The 12,845-nt window shown below is 40.0% G+C and overlaps 1 protein-coding gene across 2 annotated transcripts in view; it reads right to left on the bottom strand.

The window, feature by feature from the left end:
* Positions 1–12,845, bottom strand: part of WASHC5 (WASH complex subunit 5) — a 64,348-nt gene that overhangs the window by 13,179 nt on the left and 38,324 nt on the right. For both annotated transcript variants that reach the window (XM_050801688.1, XM_050801689.1), the window contains exons 18-24: positions 10,066–10,167; positions 8,465–8,644; positions 6,631–6,755; positions 5,235–5,397; positions 4,694–4,796; positions 4,526–4,605; positions 450–553 (exon numbers count right to left, since the gene is read on the bottom strand). In XM_050801688.1, coding sequence (XP_050657645.1) covers positions 450–553; positions 4,526–4,605; positions 4,694–4,796; positions 5,235–5,397; positions 6,631–6,755; positions 8,465–8,644; positions 10,066–10,167 — 857 coding nt within the window. The remainder of the gene's footprint in view (positions 1–449; positions 554–4,525; positions 4,606–4,693; positions 4,797–5,234; positions 5,398–6,630; positions 6,756–8,464; positions 8,645–10,065; positions 10,168–12,845) is intronic.

The following is a 12,845-nucleotide window of genomic DNA, read 5'->3' as shown; positions in this document are numbered from 1 at the left end:
CCTCCATAACCACTCTTGGTAATCAACACACTTCCAACTGCCCTCTGGATGATGAGCAATCAGCCCTGTAAAAAGCCAGTTGTGGATTTCGGTAATAATTGCTTTCTAAAACCTGTGCAAGTATCTAGCAGTGTCTGGTGTGTCTCTTACTTGCTCTCTCTAATGAATTCATTTATTCAGCTGACACGTATTGAATCATGTGATCAGTACATGCCAGATGAATACATGAATCCATTAGAGAAAGTGAGTGAGAGACAGAGATAAACGGAGGGACAATATTGAGAAAAGAGACTCCTGAAGACACATTTGATTATCCGTGGCAAGGAAGCCTATAAATTCAGACCTCCCACCCAAAAATAACTTAAGACAGTAAGAATTGAAGAAATCGGGGCGCTTAGATGATAAACAATCCAAGCCCATGGATGGCTGTTTCAAACCCTGGCACTTACTTATTGAGATTCTCCAGAGCAGCTGCCAGATGTTTAGAGTCAAACCGACAAGAATAATTTAACTCATTGGCAATCTGTTGTCTCAGAATCTGCATCTGTCCAACCTGTGCACAAGCAAGAGAGAACAAGTAGTGCATTCAAGCATTTTGGAGTGACAGTGAGGAGGTAAACACAAAGACGACAATTCTTCACTAGGCCTTCACAACACTCCACAGGAAAAAAAATAAGGATTTCCTGAACTGATCTAAGACCAGAACTGGACCTAATGCAGCACCAGAGGCCCTTCAAGGAATGTCTGGATGGACTCCCAACCCCAACCTAAAAACACCCCAAAGTCTATGCAGAGTGGTCTATTAATGTTCAGTTGTTCATGTATCAAAGGTATCTTTTTTGATGCTGTATTTTTAACTTTTTGGAATAAGTGCTCCACAGTTAGTAGCTGCTGTGAGAAGTCTTACTTACTTCCTTTTATTTACCCTGAATGGAACTTTCTCAAGTCCTAGGAATGCCATTTCACACTAGTATTCTCAAATTGGGTGAATATTAAGTCTGTCCAGGCCACCCAGGATTATAGGTTCAATAATTATCTGGATTACAAAATAATCTACATAAAATCTATCATGAAAATTTTAACAATGATAGCCCCTTAATCCATGGTTCTTAAGTTTTTGTGTGTGTCTGATATGGTTTGGCTGTATCCGCACCCAAATCTCATCTCAAATCGTAGTTCCCATAATCTCCAAGTGTCGTGGGAGGGACCCAGTGGAAGGTAATTGAATTATGGGGGTGGTTGCCTCCACACTGTTCTCGTAATCGTGGGTGAGTTCTCACAAGATCTGATGGTTTTACAAGGGGCTTTTCTCCTTTTGCTTATACTTCTCTTTCCTGTTGCCATAAGGACATGTTCGCTTCCACTTCCACCATGGTTGTAAGTTTCCTGAGGCCTCTACAGCCATGCTGAACTGTGAGTCAATTAAACTTCTTTCCTTTATAAATTACCCAGTCTTGAGTATGTCTTTATTATGTGAGAATTGACTAATACAGCCTTGGATCCCTTTGGGAATCTCGTGAAGCCTATGGACACCATTTCAGAATAATGTTTTTGAATGTACAAAACAAAACATAGAGGGGAACAGTGGAAGCCAGTTGTAATGAAATATAATTAACCATTCAAAGAACAATCTGTGATACAGAGTTATGCTAGGATGGTGGATTAACTATGGTAATTTAAAGTAGCTATGAGCATAAACGATATTTGGAGATTATCTACAATGGTTGGATAATAGGAAGTGATCTTTGGGTCAGGCTTGAGAGAGAGCAGTTTGCCCCCATAATGTTGTCTGCATCAGAAGGTCAATAGCATATTATAACTTTTTCTGCCTATAAATGTCTTCTTTTCTACTCTAGACAAAGTATTCCTAAAAGACTGGCAAAGGGGAGTGAGGGAGGTGGGGATAGGAGAGAAGCCAGTATTATAATGCAAGCAGCAATAAGGTGGAAATCAACACATTTCCTCTGAGTTGCTGGGTGCAGAGAAGAGTTAAGGAAAAGACAGTGGCTCACGCCTGCAATCCCAGCACTTTGGGAGGCCAAGGCAGGCTGATTGCTTGAGGCTAGAAGTTTGAGACCAAGCCTGGCCAAAATGGTGAAACTCTCTATGAAAAACAAAAAAATTAGCTGGGTGTCGTGGTGGACACCTGTAATCCCAGCTGCTTGGGAGGCTGAGTCATGAGAAACACTTGAACCCAGGAGGTAGAGGTTGCAGTGAGCCAAGATTGCGCCACTGCACTCTAGCCCGGGAGATGGAGCGAGGCTGTCTCAAAAAAAAAAAAGAAAAAGAAAAAGAAAAAGAAAAAGAGAAAGAGGGTGGCCTTCTCTAAGAGTGAACAAAAGTTACTTGGCTAAATGGAGCTTGTAATGGTCAAAAGTGTTAAATGACCTCAGATGTATTATTTTTGACCACTATTCATTCAAGACTATTATTCTATTTACGTGAAACACGTCAATCCAAAAATGCTATTTATAAATAGTAAGTCTTTTAATTTATAGAGTAGCATTATTTAAAAATTAGAATGCAACAAAGCCAAGAAAATAGTAGGTCCTTTCAGGCCATGTAAAAATGTCCCTGAAACCCTGTATCTGGCCCATATAATTCTTTACATAATTTTCTATGTCTAGTATACTGTGTGCCAAGGATCCTCTTGAAAATATCAATCTAGAACTGGAAAAAGAAATAAAGTCAGTTTATTTCTATAAATAGTTTATTGCTCTCGTTTAATGCACAATGAGTGTTTGTTAGTGCTGTTTTCTGTTTTTGGTACTCACGCACTTCAAGCTTGAATAAGCTGCTGGAGAGGCTAAGGAGCCTGGGACGGACGAGAAACTTATTCTACCTACTCATTTGCCTCTTTGGAGCTATCCAGCTTATCATTCTTTCTCCAAGATTTTTCTAGCATTGCACTGTTGAGTACAGCAGCTACTAGCCACGTGTGGCTATTTACATTTAAATTAATATGAAATAAAATTAAAAATTGCGTTTCACTGTCCCACAACCCACATTTCACGAGCTCAACAGCTACAAAGGACTAGGAGCTGCTGTCATCATCGAATAGCACAGAACATTTCCATTGTTGTTCCAGATCATTAACACTGGCTCAGTGACTGTAAGCACCCTAATTCAAGACCAAAAGACAAATTTGTCCTTGGGGGCTTTATTTAAAGATCACTGACTCAGACACAGTCATGTGGCTGTTACCAAATTACTGGCAACTATAACCAATAAGGGTCTGTAATAGCTACTGGACTGAGAACCCTCCGGTGGGCAAGGGAAAAACCTTCCAGTTTCTTGGAAGAATCCCTGTAATCCCCCTAACGCCTCCTACAGAGTTGGGATTCACACCTGTCCAAACTCGGGTGATTTTTTAATCCTCCTAAAAGGTTTTCCAGCAATTAGAAACTTGGCCTAGGAAGTGCTTAATATCTGACAATCATGTGGCTAGAGGAAGGCAGACCCAAATCACGACAGGACATCTAGCAGAGCCACAGGCTCCTTGCCTTACCCGTTCTGTTTAGTGATCCAAACAACAACAACAATAACAAAACACAACTACTACTACTACTGGTCACCAAAATTATGGGAAATACACTATGAATTTGACTGAGGTATCAATGAGTGCTGTCTCAATGAGAAACTTATATAATTGGGAGTCAGAGAATGGAACTTTTCAAAATTCCCTTAGCATTCTAGAATTCTAGACTTTTCTATGGTATGTGATACTTTTGACCACAAATCATAGTTTTCCACCAGGAAGTCTACTCTTTCCTACTAGATTGTGAGCTGGCTTTCTGAGGAGACCGGTCATGTTTCATTTTACTCTGTCTCTCACAGCAACTGACAATGGCCCTAGGTATAATGGGTGTGTGAGAACGGGCCGTTGATGATCTCAGATTATCAGAGGACGAAAGAAGACTCGCAGAAGACACAGGGGTCCCTGGGCGCTCCCGCTGCTGAGTCAAGGCAGGAAAGTAGGCAGCTGGATTATAAAATAAAGTAGACTTCCATCCAGCAAATTAATCTCTTCATTTGTCTTTCTTATTCATTTCCAAAGTAAAAGTGCTTTATGCATAGTACAAGGATAATTTATGCCCCAAAGAACCTGGCTCCCTAACATCTACGCAGACACAAGAGGGGAGAGAGACAATGTTCTGTTCTAACAGCAGCATGGAGCAGATGAAGTGTGTATAAATGAACTTTGTTATGTAAGAAGGGAGTATTACTGTGCAAGGGAAAGTTTCATTTTCATATATAAAAGCACCTCTACCCAAAAGGCATTTTACAAAGAGCCAGTTTTCTTGAACAAAAGGGAAACACTAGGCTCCTAAAAAGCCTAGTCAAGAACAGATCCAGAAAGGGAGATAAACAAAATGAATTTTAAAATGATAAACTGAAGTATTAAAATATTTTTGATTTAATGACAAAAGAAAGAAGAGTAGCTTTCTTTGGGCAACAAAGTTGCAAGAAAACGAAAAATTAAAAAATGTAAGTATTGGCTGTCACCCTCTCTCCTACAACATACCTTCATTATAGCCTCGAGATACGCAGTCCAAATCTTCTGTGTTTTGGCAATGGCGGAAAAATAAATTTTATTTGAATTCGCTGAAAAGTTAAAACACAATTTTCTCTTTAGTACATTCGTAAAGGCTACTGTGTCATCCCCACCTCAGGCTAGTTTCAGGACACTCACCTACAATACTTTTTAGGGGACTGACAGCATTCATGAGGGTTTTTAAAGTGTCCTGAACAGTTCTGTCTCTCAGGATAATTTTCTGAAACATACTGAGGAAATTCTGAAAACAAGAAGGCATGGTCAAAGAACCAAACATAATGAATTAAACAAGCAAGTACTCCAGTTACCTAAAATGCTATGCAGAACAGAGACTGGGCCTACGTCACACAAAACCTCTAAACAGCATGACTGCAAAGAGAAGCAACTTCAGGTTCCTATTAGAAACACCCCTTGCTAGGAAAACTCACTGGTTTCAAGGATTAAAAAGTCTTATCTTCCCAAGTGGAAACTCACAAAAACAGTCTAATCCTAAAAGTACTATGCTGGCCAAATAAATTCTAGTTTAGCTCCAGCTCCTATCTACCCAGTAGGTATCATATGCCTAAAGTCAGTGTAAGAAATCATGGAAGAAAGGTGAAGTGAGTTCAAACTGCCCAAGATATGTTCTTGCCTCTCCCCCAGGGTGGCAGAAAACAGGCATGAAAGTCAAAAGGCTCACCTGTAACTCTTTTACAATCATAAAGCACAGAAGCCTGTCTAAGCCATTTAGACCAAAGGTCCCCAAGGTGGTCTGGATTTCTGAGAAGAGGCGGCTGCTGGTCACTTCCTGATGAGTTTTCATATCATACCAAGTGTTCAGCTGGTCTATGTGACATGTCATTCTAAAATGAAAATAACGCAAAGACCCCAGAACGGCTCAGAATTCATCCTTAAAGAGATGTTAGGACTCAATAGGACATGCGGCACCAAATATGAAGAACAGAGTTACATGATCTGTGTTTTCTAACTCTGTATTCAGGCACCCAAGGCATCTTCCCAGTGACCACCCAACGGAGCAGGAAGGTGAAATTTGGTCTGACCCCCTTTTCCTGCCCTGTGCCATATCATTGGTTTCAGTCATTTATTTCCATTGAGTTAGGCTGCTGACTTGGAATCATGCTGAGAAGACAAGGTTAGGTTCAGCTGTCAGGCTGGAAGACTTCAGAGCCCACTGGTCTCTCTATGCAGCCTTCATTTAAATTTCTAGTTTGGAGACAAAACAAGGCCTTGTGTCATTTCCATTTGGTAAAAAAGGAACTTAGAATCTCCACACGCTACCTAACATTTGAGACTATGACGACAAAGCAATTTGCTTTTTCCTCTCAGTTCCTTAAACTTGTAGATGCCATCTTCTGGTCCTCTCCAAATGATTCTTTTTAGACTAAGAAGTGATTGGCTGTATACAAAGCTATGCAGTCTGCCCTTCACAGTACAGTGCCTAGGAGCTGGGCTCTGGAGTCAGAGGGCCTGGAATATATTCTGGGTCTGCCATTTATTAACTGTGTGATGCTGGGCAAATGACTAAGCTTTTCTGTGCTTCAGTTACTTCACCTTTAAAATGGGAATAAGAATAATGCCTATCTCATAAGATTGCTGTAAATGGGTTAACGACTGGATGTGTATAATGTGCTTAGAAGAGCGCATAGGTAAGTGTTCAATAAACAGTTGTTACTATCAAAAGTGCTTGTGTGTTGACCTAAGAATCATTTTGTGGAGACAGGGGGGCGGGAGAAGAGATTAGATTCTTCTAAGGAGCGCGCAACCTAGATCCCTCACACGCAAAGTTCACGCTCCTATGAGAATCTAATGCTGCCACTGATCTGACAGGAAGTGGAGCTCAGGCGGTAATGCTTGCTTACCCATCACTCACCTCTTGCTGTGTGGTCTGGTTTCTCGCAAGACACAGACCGGTACCAGTCCGCAGCGCAGGTGTTAGGGACCCTTGCTCTAAAGGGTCAGAATATGAGTTGACAAGTGGCCCCCCGTGATTAGAATAGTGGCTGTGCCACAGGGACACAGGTGCAGATGAGACCGCCTACAGTATTCAGGGCTCTGTAGAATTCACGTACACCTACTTTGGGTCTGTGATCCGCAGGATTTCTCTGCAGAGTCGACCAATAAACGTTACAGACTCATCCACAGGGGTAAACTTGGGTATTGGAATATGAGTGGACTGGTACATGCTTTGCCAATCTTGAATCTAGAAAACAAAACCATCAATATTTAGTACACCTTTGATAAGATAATCTAGTTATCTCTTTTCCACATAATTTTACAAATACAATATTGCATAAAGAGAGACAATAAAGGTTCTTTGGGTTTTTTTTTTAAGATTGAGTCTTGCTCTGTCCCCTAGGCTGGAATGCAGTGGCGTGATCTTGGCTCACTGCAACCTCCACCTCCTGGGTGCAAGCAATTCTTTTGCCTCAGTCTCCTGAGTAGCTGGGATTACCGGCGCATGCCACCATGCCCGGCTAATTTTTGTATTTTTAGTAGAGATGGGGTTTCACCATGTTGGCTAGGCTAGTCTCGAACTCCTGATCTCAAGTGATCCTCCCACCTCGGCCTCCCAAAGTGCTGGGATTATAGGCATGTGCCACTAGGTCTGGCTAATTTTTGTGTTTTTAGTAGAGACGGGCTGGTCTCTAACTCTTGACCTCAGGTGATCCACCTGCCTCGGCCTTTCAAAGCACTGGGATTACAGGTGTGAGCCACTGTGCCTGGCTTGGTTTTTTATTTTAGAGACAGGATCTTGTTCTGCTGCCCAGGCTGGAGTGCCATGGTGTGATCACAGCTTGTTGCAGTCTCAACCTCCTGGGCTCAAGCAGTCCTCCGGCCTGAGCCTCCAAGTAGCTGGGACTACAGGCATGAGCTACTGCACCTGGCCTTTTCCTTGGTTTTGAAGAGGAAACTTCTAAAACTGCATTAATAATAGTCCCCCAGAAATATCACATATAACATTCATAAAAAACAAAGAAACATTTGTGAAAAGGTAAAGTGACAAAGAAGAAGCGAGAACTAAGATGAGGCATGGGAACTTCCGGCTTTCTGTCCTATGAGTTGACATGCATCCATGTAATATAAAAATCCAAAATGTCATAAGTCTGGAATAGACTTAAACTTTTGAAAATGTCACCTAAATCATGTCAGTTCCCACATAAAAACTTGCAGAGTGGCTCCTTGTTAACTACTTACTAAAATCAGCTTCTCAGTTTTGGCACTTATGCATTTGATATTCTTTTTTTACCCAATTAAAGAAATGGGCAAAGGACTTGTATACATATTTTTCCAAAGAAGACATACAAATGGCCAATAAGCTGTTCAACATCATTGGCCATTAGAGAAATGCAAATCAAAACCATGATGAGATACCTTCATGTGCACTAGGGTCACTGTAATCTTAAAAATTGAAAATAACAAGTGTTGGTTAGGACATGGAGAAACTGGAACCCTCGTACACTGCTGTTGGGCATGTAAAATGGTGCCGTTATTGTGGAACACAGTTTGGTAGTTCCTCAATAAGTTAAGCATAGAACTACCCATTATAGGTCCCAGTAATTCCACTCCTCAGTATGCACCCTGCCGAACCCAAACAAAGGAGTCCTAAAAGTCTTTTGAACTGTCAATCACTTGGGTTATAACAATTAACAACAAACAGCTTCATTCTGTAGCCATTTAATGATGTTTGCCTTCTTAGGACAGTGAGCTCCCAGAGGTCACGTGCCATGTCCACTTTTCTACAACCCTCCTGGCTCCTGAACATACTCTGAAGGTACTGAGACTATCTAGTGTTTACAGAGTTTTAGTAAATAAATAAACGTTCTTGTTGACATTTCTGAGGTTTGGGATGTGTACTCTAAACATGAGAAATAACAAATATCGTCAAGAATTTTAAAATTTATTAGATACCTTCGTTCTTAGGAAGTTATTACACTCTTGCTCCACATTGTAATTTATAATACGAGATACCTCTTCCTGCCAAATCTTCAGACCATAAATGTTCACATAGTCCTGTATGTATTCAAAAGAACGATGGAATCCATCCATGGTCGCTCCCAACTCTTTCAGCTTGGGCATCAGTTCACTTGGCTGTGGAAAAGGTGAAACACAAGGCTCTTACACTGGAGTAGATTGTCTACTATTAATTCGAATATCTAATTAGACCTTAAATAGTATAGCGGGCCAGGTGCAGTGGCTCCCACCTGTAACCCCAGCACTTTGGGAGGCTGAGGCAGGGAGATCACTTGAGGTCAGGAGTTCAAGACCAGCCTGGCCAATGTGGCAAAACCCCGACTCTACTAAAAAAAATAGAAAAATTAGCCAGGTGTGGTACGCACCTGTAATCCTAGCTACTTGGGAGGCTGAGGCAGGAGAATTGCTTGAACCTGGGAGGCGGAGGCTGCAGTGAGCTGAGACTGTGCCACTGCACTCCAACCTAGGCGACAGAGGGAGACTTAATCTTAAAAAAATAAAAAATAGGCTGGGCTCATGCCTGTAATCTCTGCACTTTGGGAGGCTGAGATGGGTGGATCACTTGAGGTCAGGAGTTTAAGACCAGCCTGGCCAATGTGGTGAAACCCCGTCAAAAATACAAAAATTAGCCAGGTATGATGGTAGGTGCCTATAATCCCAGCTACTCGGGAGGCTGAGGCACGAGAATCGCTTGAACCCAGGAGGCGGAGGTTGCAGTGAATCGAGATCATGCCAATGCACTCCAGCCTGGGAGACAGAGCAAGACTTTGTCTCAATAAATAAATAAATACAGAGCAAGACTTGTCTCAATAAATAAATAAATAAATAAATAGTACAGCAGCTAAGAGATCAGAGTCATAGTTTCAGCGATACTTTAAGTTTTGGAAATACTCATTTCCTACTTCATCTAGGATGACTGACAACTGATGTCAGACATTCAGCAAAGAAATTATTTCATTCATTTGGGAAGGAAGCCTCATATAAAGAAAGAAATAAATGAAAGACTATGATTTCTCTGTCATTTAATACATGTATCTAGTCTCAGAATACTTAAAACATTTTAAATTGAATTTACTATGATAAAAAATGCCCTAAATAGAAATTTCAGGCCTATTTTTTTTCTCCTGAGAAAAATGACCATATTCCGTAGCAGATAAAGCAAAATAAAAAATTACAACCTTTATAAGTTTCTATCTGCTTTAGGGTTAGCAAATTCTTTTAACTATAAGAAATAATTCTGAATCATAAACATCAGTTTAACTTTGAAATGGGGATCAGTAGGTGGAGGAAAGAAGCACTGGTTTTAAAAATATGAACTTTTAAACATAAAATCTAAATTTCATATTTATACTGTAAATTTATAATATGAATGGATTATAAGATTAAAAAGCACATCAGCTGTTTGTGTTGAAAATCACATATTTGATATACATTAGCTAGGAGGTAAGGTCTTGTTCACGATAGGTTAAAAATGGCATTCTAGTCCATGCTGCAAGCTGGGTGGAGAAGAGGACAGGCCCATTCTGGTCCCTGGGTACCTTGGCTCGAGGGTTGAATATCAGTCCCCTGTGCAGGGCAAAGGCAACGCGCTTCACAAGCTCTTTCCTTATTCCATCTTCCAGCAACTGCTTTGGATCCACCTAAGTGCCAATCAAAGTATTAAATGATAGTTATGAAAAATTCAGTCCTGATGAAATCCAGAGGAAAGATGGCCTCCAGAATCTGCAGTGGAGCATTTTCCTACCTCCTCACTAAATGATGTGAATTTTTTTCCTTTCCTGCTCCTGTGATCTTGCACAGCTTGGATGGAATTATTAAACCTGTCACCTTTTTAGGACTCTGTTTATTTCAGCAAAGTTCATGATGATAATTTTACAACATGACATTTCAAAGATGGTGAATAAGGAAAGTTTTAAATGGCCTCACATTCTAATTAATGCATTAACAGTAAAAAGTGCCTTTTCCAGGGGGCGGGATGAAGGACCTACGACTGAATTTACAGATGCATGTTCTTCCTTTAGATTTTATTTCTGGGCACCTTATATCCATATGAACAAACTTAGATATGAGTTTGGGTCACTCTGTAAATTGAATAATTATCTTTTCTTTCAGCATTCTTGGAATTAGGGAGACAAAATAGGAAAGCAAATCTGCTATCTAACTCTACAAGCTGATTTTGCTAATTATTTCATCTGTAATGAAAAAGCTTTTGTTATTCCTTAAAAAAGGCTCTTACCAGATCCATAAAACATCAAATGGTTGTTACAGACTCCCCTGAATTCTCTGAGACTTGTTTCTTTTACTTTTAATTTGTAAAGAACCATTATTTTAAAAAGTCATAAAGGCAATTAATGGGTTCCATCTGGTTTTGATTATATTTAAATTTCAAATAAGACAACTGCAATGGGAGTTGCAAAACACAAAAGTCAGAGAAACACGTTAAACTACGTCAAGATCATTCAGTCAGGGAAATCCGGACTGTGGAGCAACTGAAGGTGAAAGGCCCTGTGTTCTTCAACAGATGAATTATAGGGAAAGAAAGGAAAGGAGGGTCAGGTGCGGGGGCTCACGCCTGTAATCACAGCACTTTGGGAGGCTGAGGCAGACGGATCACCTGAGGTCAGGAGTTCGAGACCAGCCTGACCAACATAGAGAAACCCTGTCTCTATTAAAAATACAAAATTAGCCAGGCATGGTGGCACATGCCTGTAGTCCCAGCTAGCAGGGAGGCTGAGGCAGGAGAATTGCTTGAACTCGGAAGCGGAGCTTGTGGTGAGCTGAGATTGTACCATTGCACTCCAGCCTGGGCAACAAGAGTGAAACTCTGTCTCAAAAAAAAAAAAAAAAAAAAAAAAAAGAAGAAGAAGAAATCTGTAGATCAAAAAAGACTTAAAAGACATAACATCATTTTTCAAAGGGGCAAGTCTAAGCTATAGTCTGGAAATTAATGACATATAGTTTCATTGGATAATAAAACTATATACAGGAGGCCTGAGATTAGGTCAGAGTGCATGAGGGGCTTTCAGGAGTGGGGCTGGCTAAATCCTATTTCTTGACTTAAGTGGTAGTCAGAATGACTGGTGTTTACCTTGTAATAACCCAATAGGCTATTCTTTTTTTAGTTTTCAGCATCTGTGCTTTATTATACAATAAAAAGATAAATTATAAAGACATAATCAATGAGTACAGAGTCAAAGAAGTATCATGAAGCTTTCAAGTAAATATTCCTTATAAGAACAGATTTAGTGAAAGAGTTCAAGGCTTTCGTGAATCTAAAGATCTCATGCAGCTTTTCTAATCCTTCCCGGATTCTCACTCATCTGTGGAAGTGTTCACAGCTGAGAGAAAGCCATCTTCACACAGCCCCTTCCTCACATTTCTATTCCCTTCCCCTGAAGTTAACAACAGTAACTGTTTTCATATGGATCATCCAGACCTTTCTCTATTCATTTATATACAAAAATATCCATGCTTAAACATATATTTAATTTCAAAAATCTAAATGGGATCATATACATATATATGTACAGAGACACGCATGTATATCACACATGCATTATACATATATACACACAGATGTATGCATGTATATCACACACACTATAAATATATACACACACACATACATATACATACATACATGTTTTTCTGCAATTTGCTTTTTTCATTTTCCATCTTGAAGATTTTCCAGTAGTAAATTCTTTTTGAATCGCTCTAGACCAATCCACAGTACGAATGCACCATTGAATATTTAACCATTCCCCTACTGATGGATGTTTAGATTACAGATGCTCCTTGACTTAAGATGGAGTTACATTCCAATAAACTCATTATAAGTTGAAAATATCAGAAGTCAAAGATGCACTGAATATACCTAATCTACCAAACACCATAGCTTAGCTTCCCCTACCTCAAATGTGCTCACTTACATTAGCCTACAGTTGGGCAATATCATCCAACACAAAGCCTATTTTATAATAAAGTATTGAATATCTCATGTAATTTATTGAATAGTGTACTGAAAGTGAAAACCAGTATGGGTATCATCATGAAGCTGAATCATCGTAAGTTCGAGACCATGTATATTTCTTTTCTTTTTTTGCTGCCTCTAACAATGAATGCTTACATCTCTGTGTGTATCTCACTTGTTCTAAGTCATATCAACCAAATTGAACCTACACTTTTTATAAGTGTTTGAAATACAACCTCAACACTCTAAGGTTAAAGATCAGTGAGGGCCACAGGATTACTTTTAAAAGCCCTTAGTTGCTATTGGTAGACTAGCAGAGAGAGTCTACTGGGTTGAATGGAGTTGGTC

The sequence above is a fragment of the Macaca thibetana genome, chromosome 8 (assembly GCF_024542745.1).
Source record: "Macaca thibetana thibetana isolate TM-01 chromosome 8, ASM2454274v1, whole genome shotgun sequence".
NCBI lineage: Eukaryota > Metazoa > Chordata > Mammalia > Primates > Cercopithecidae > Macaca > Macaca thibetana.
Note: the sequence above shows the minus strand (reverse complement) of the source record. Positions and strands in the feature narration are given on the sequence as shown.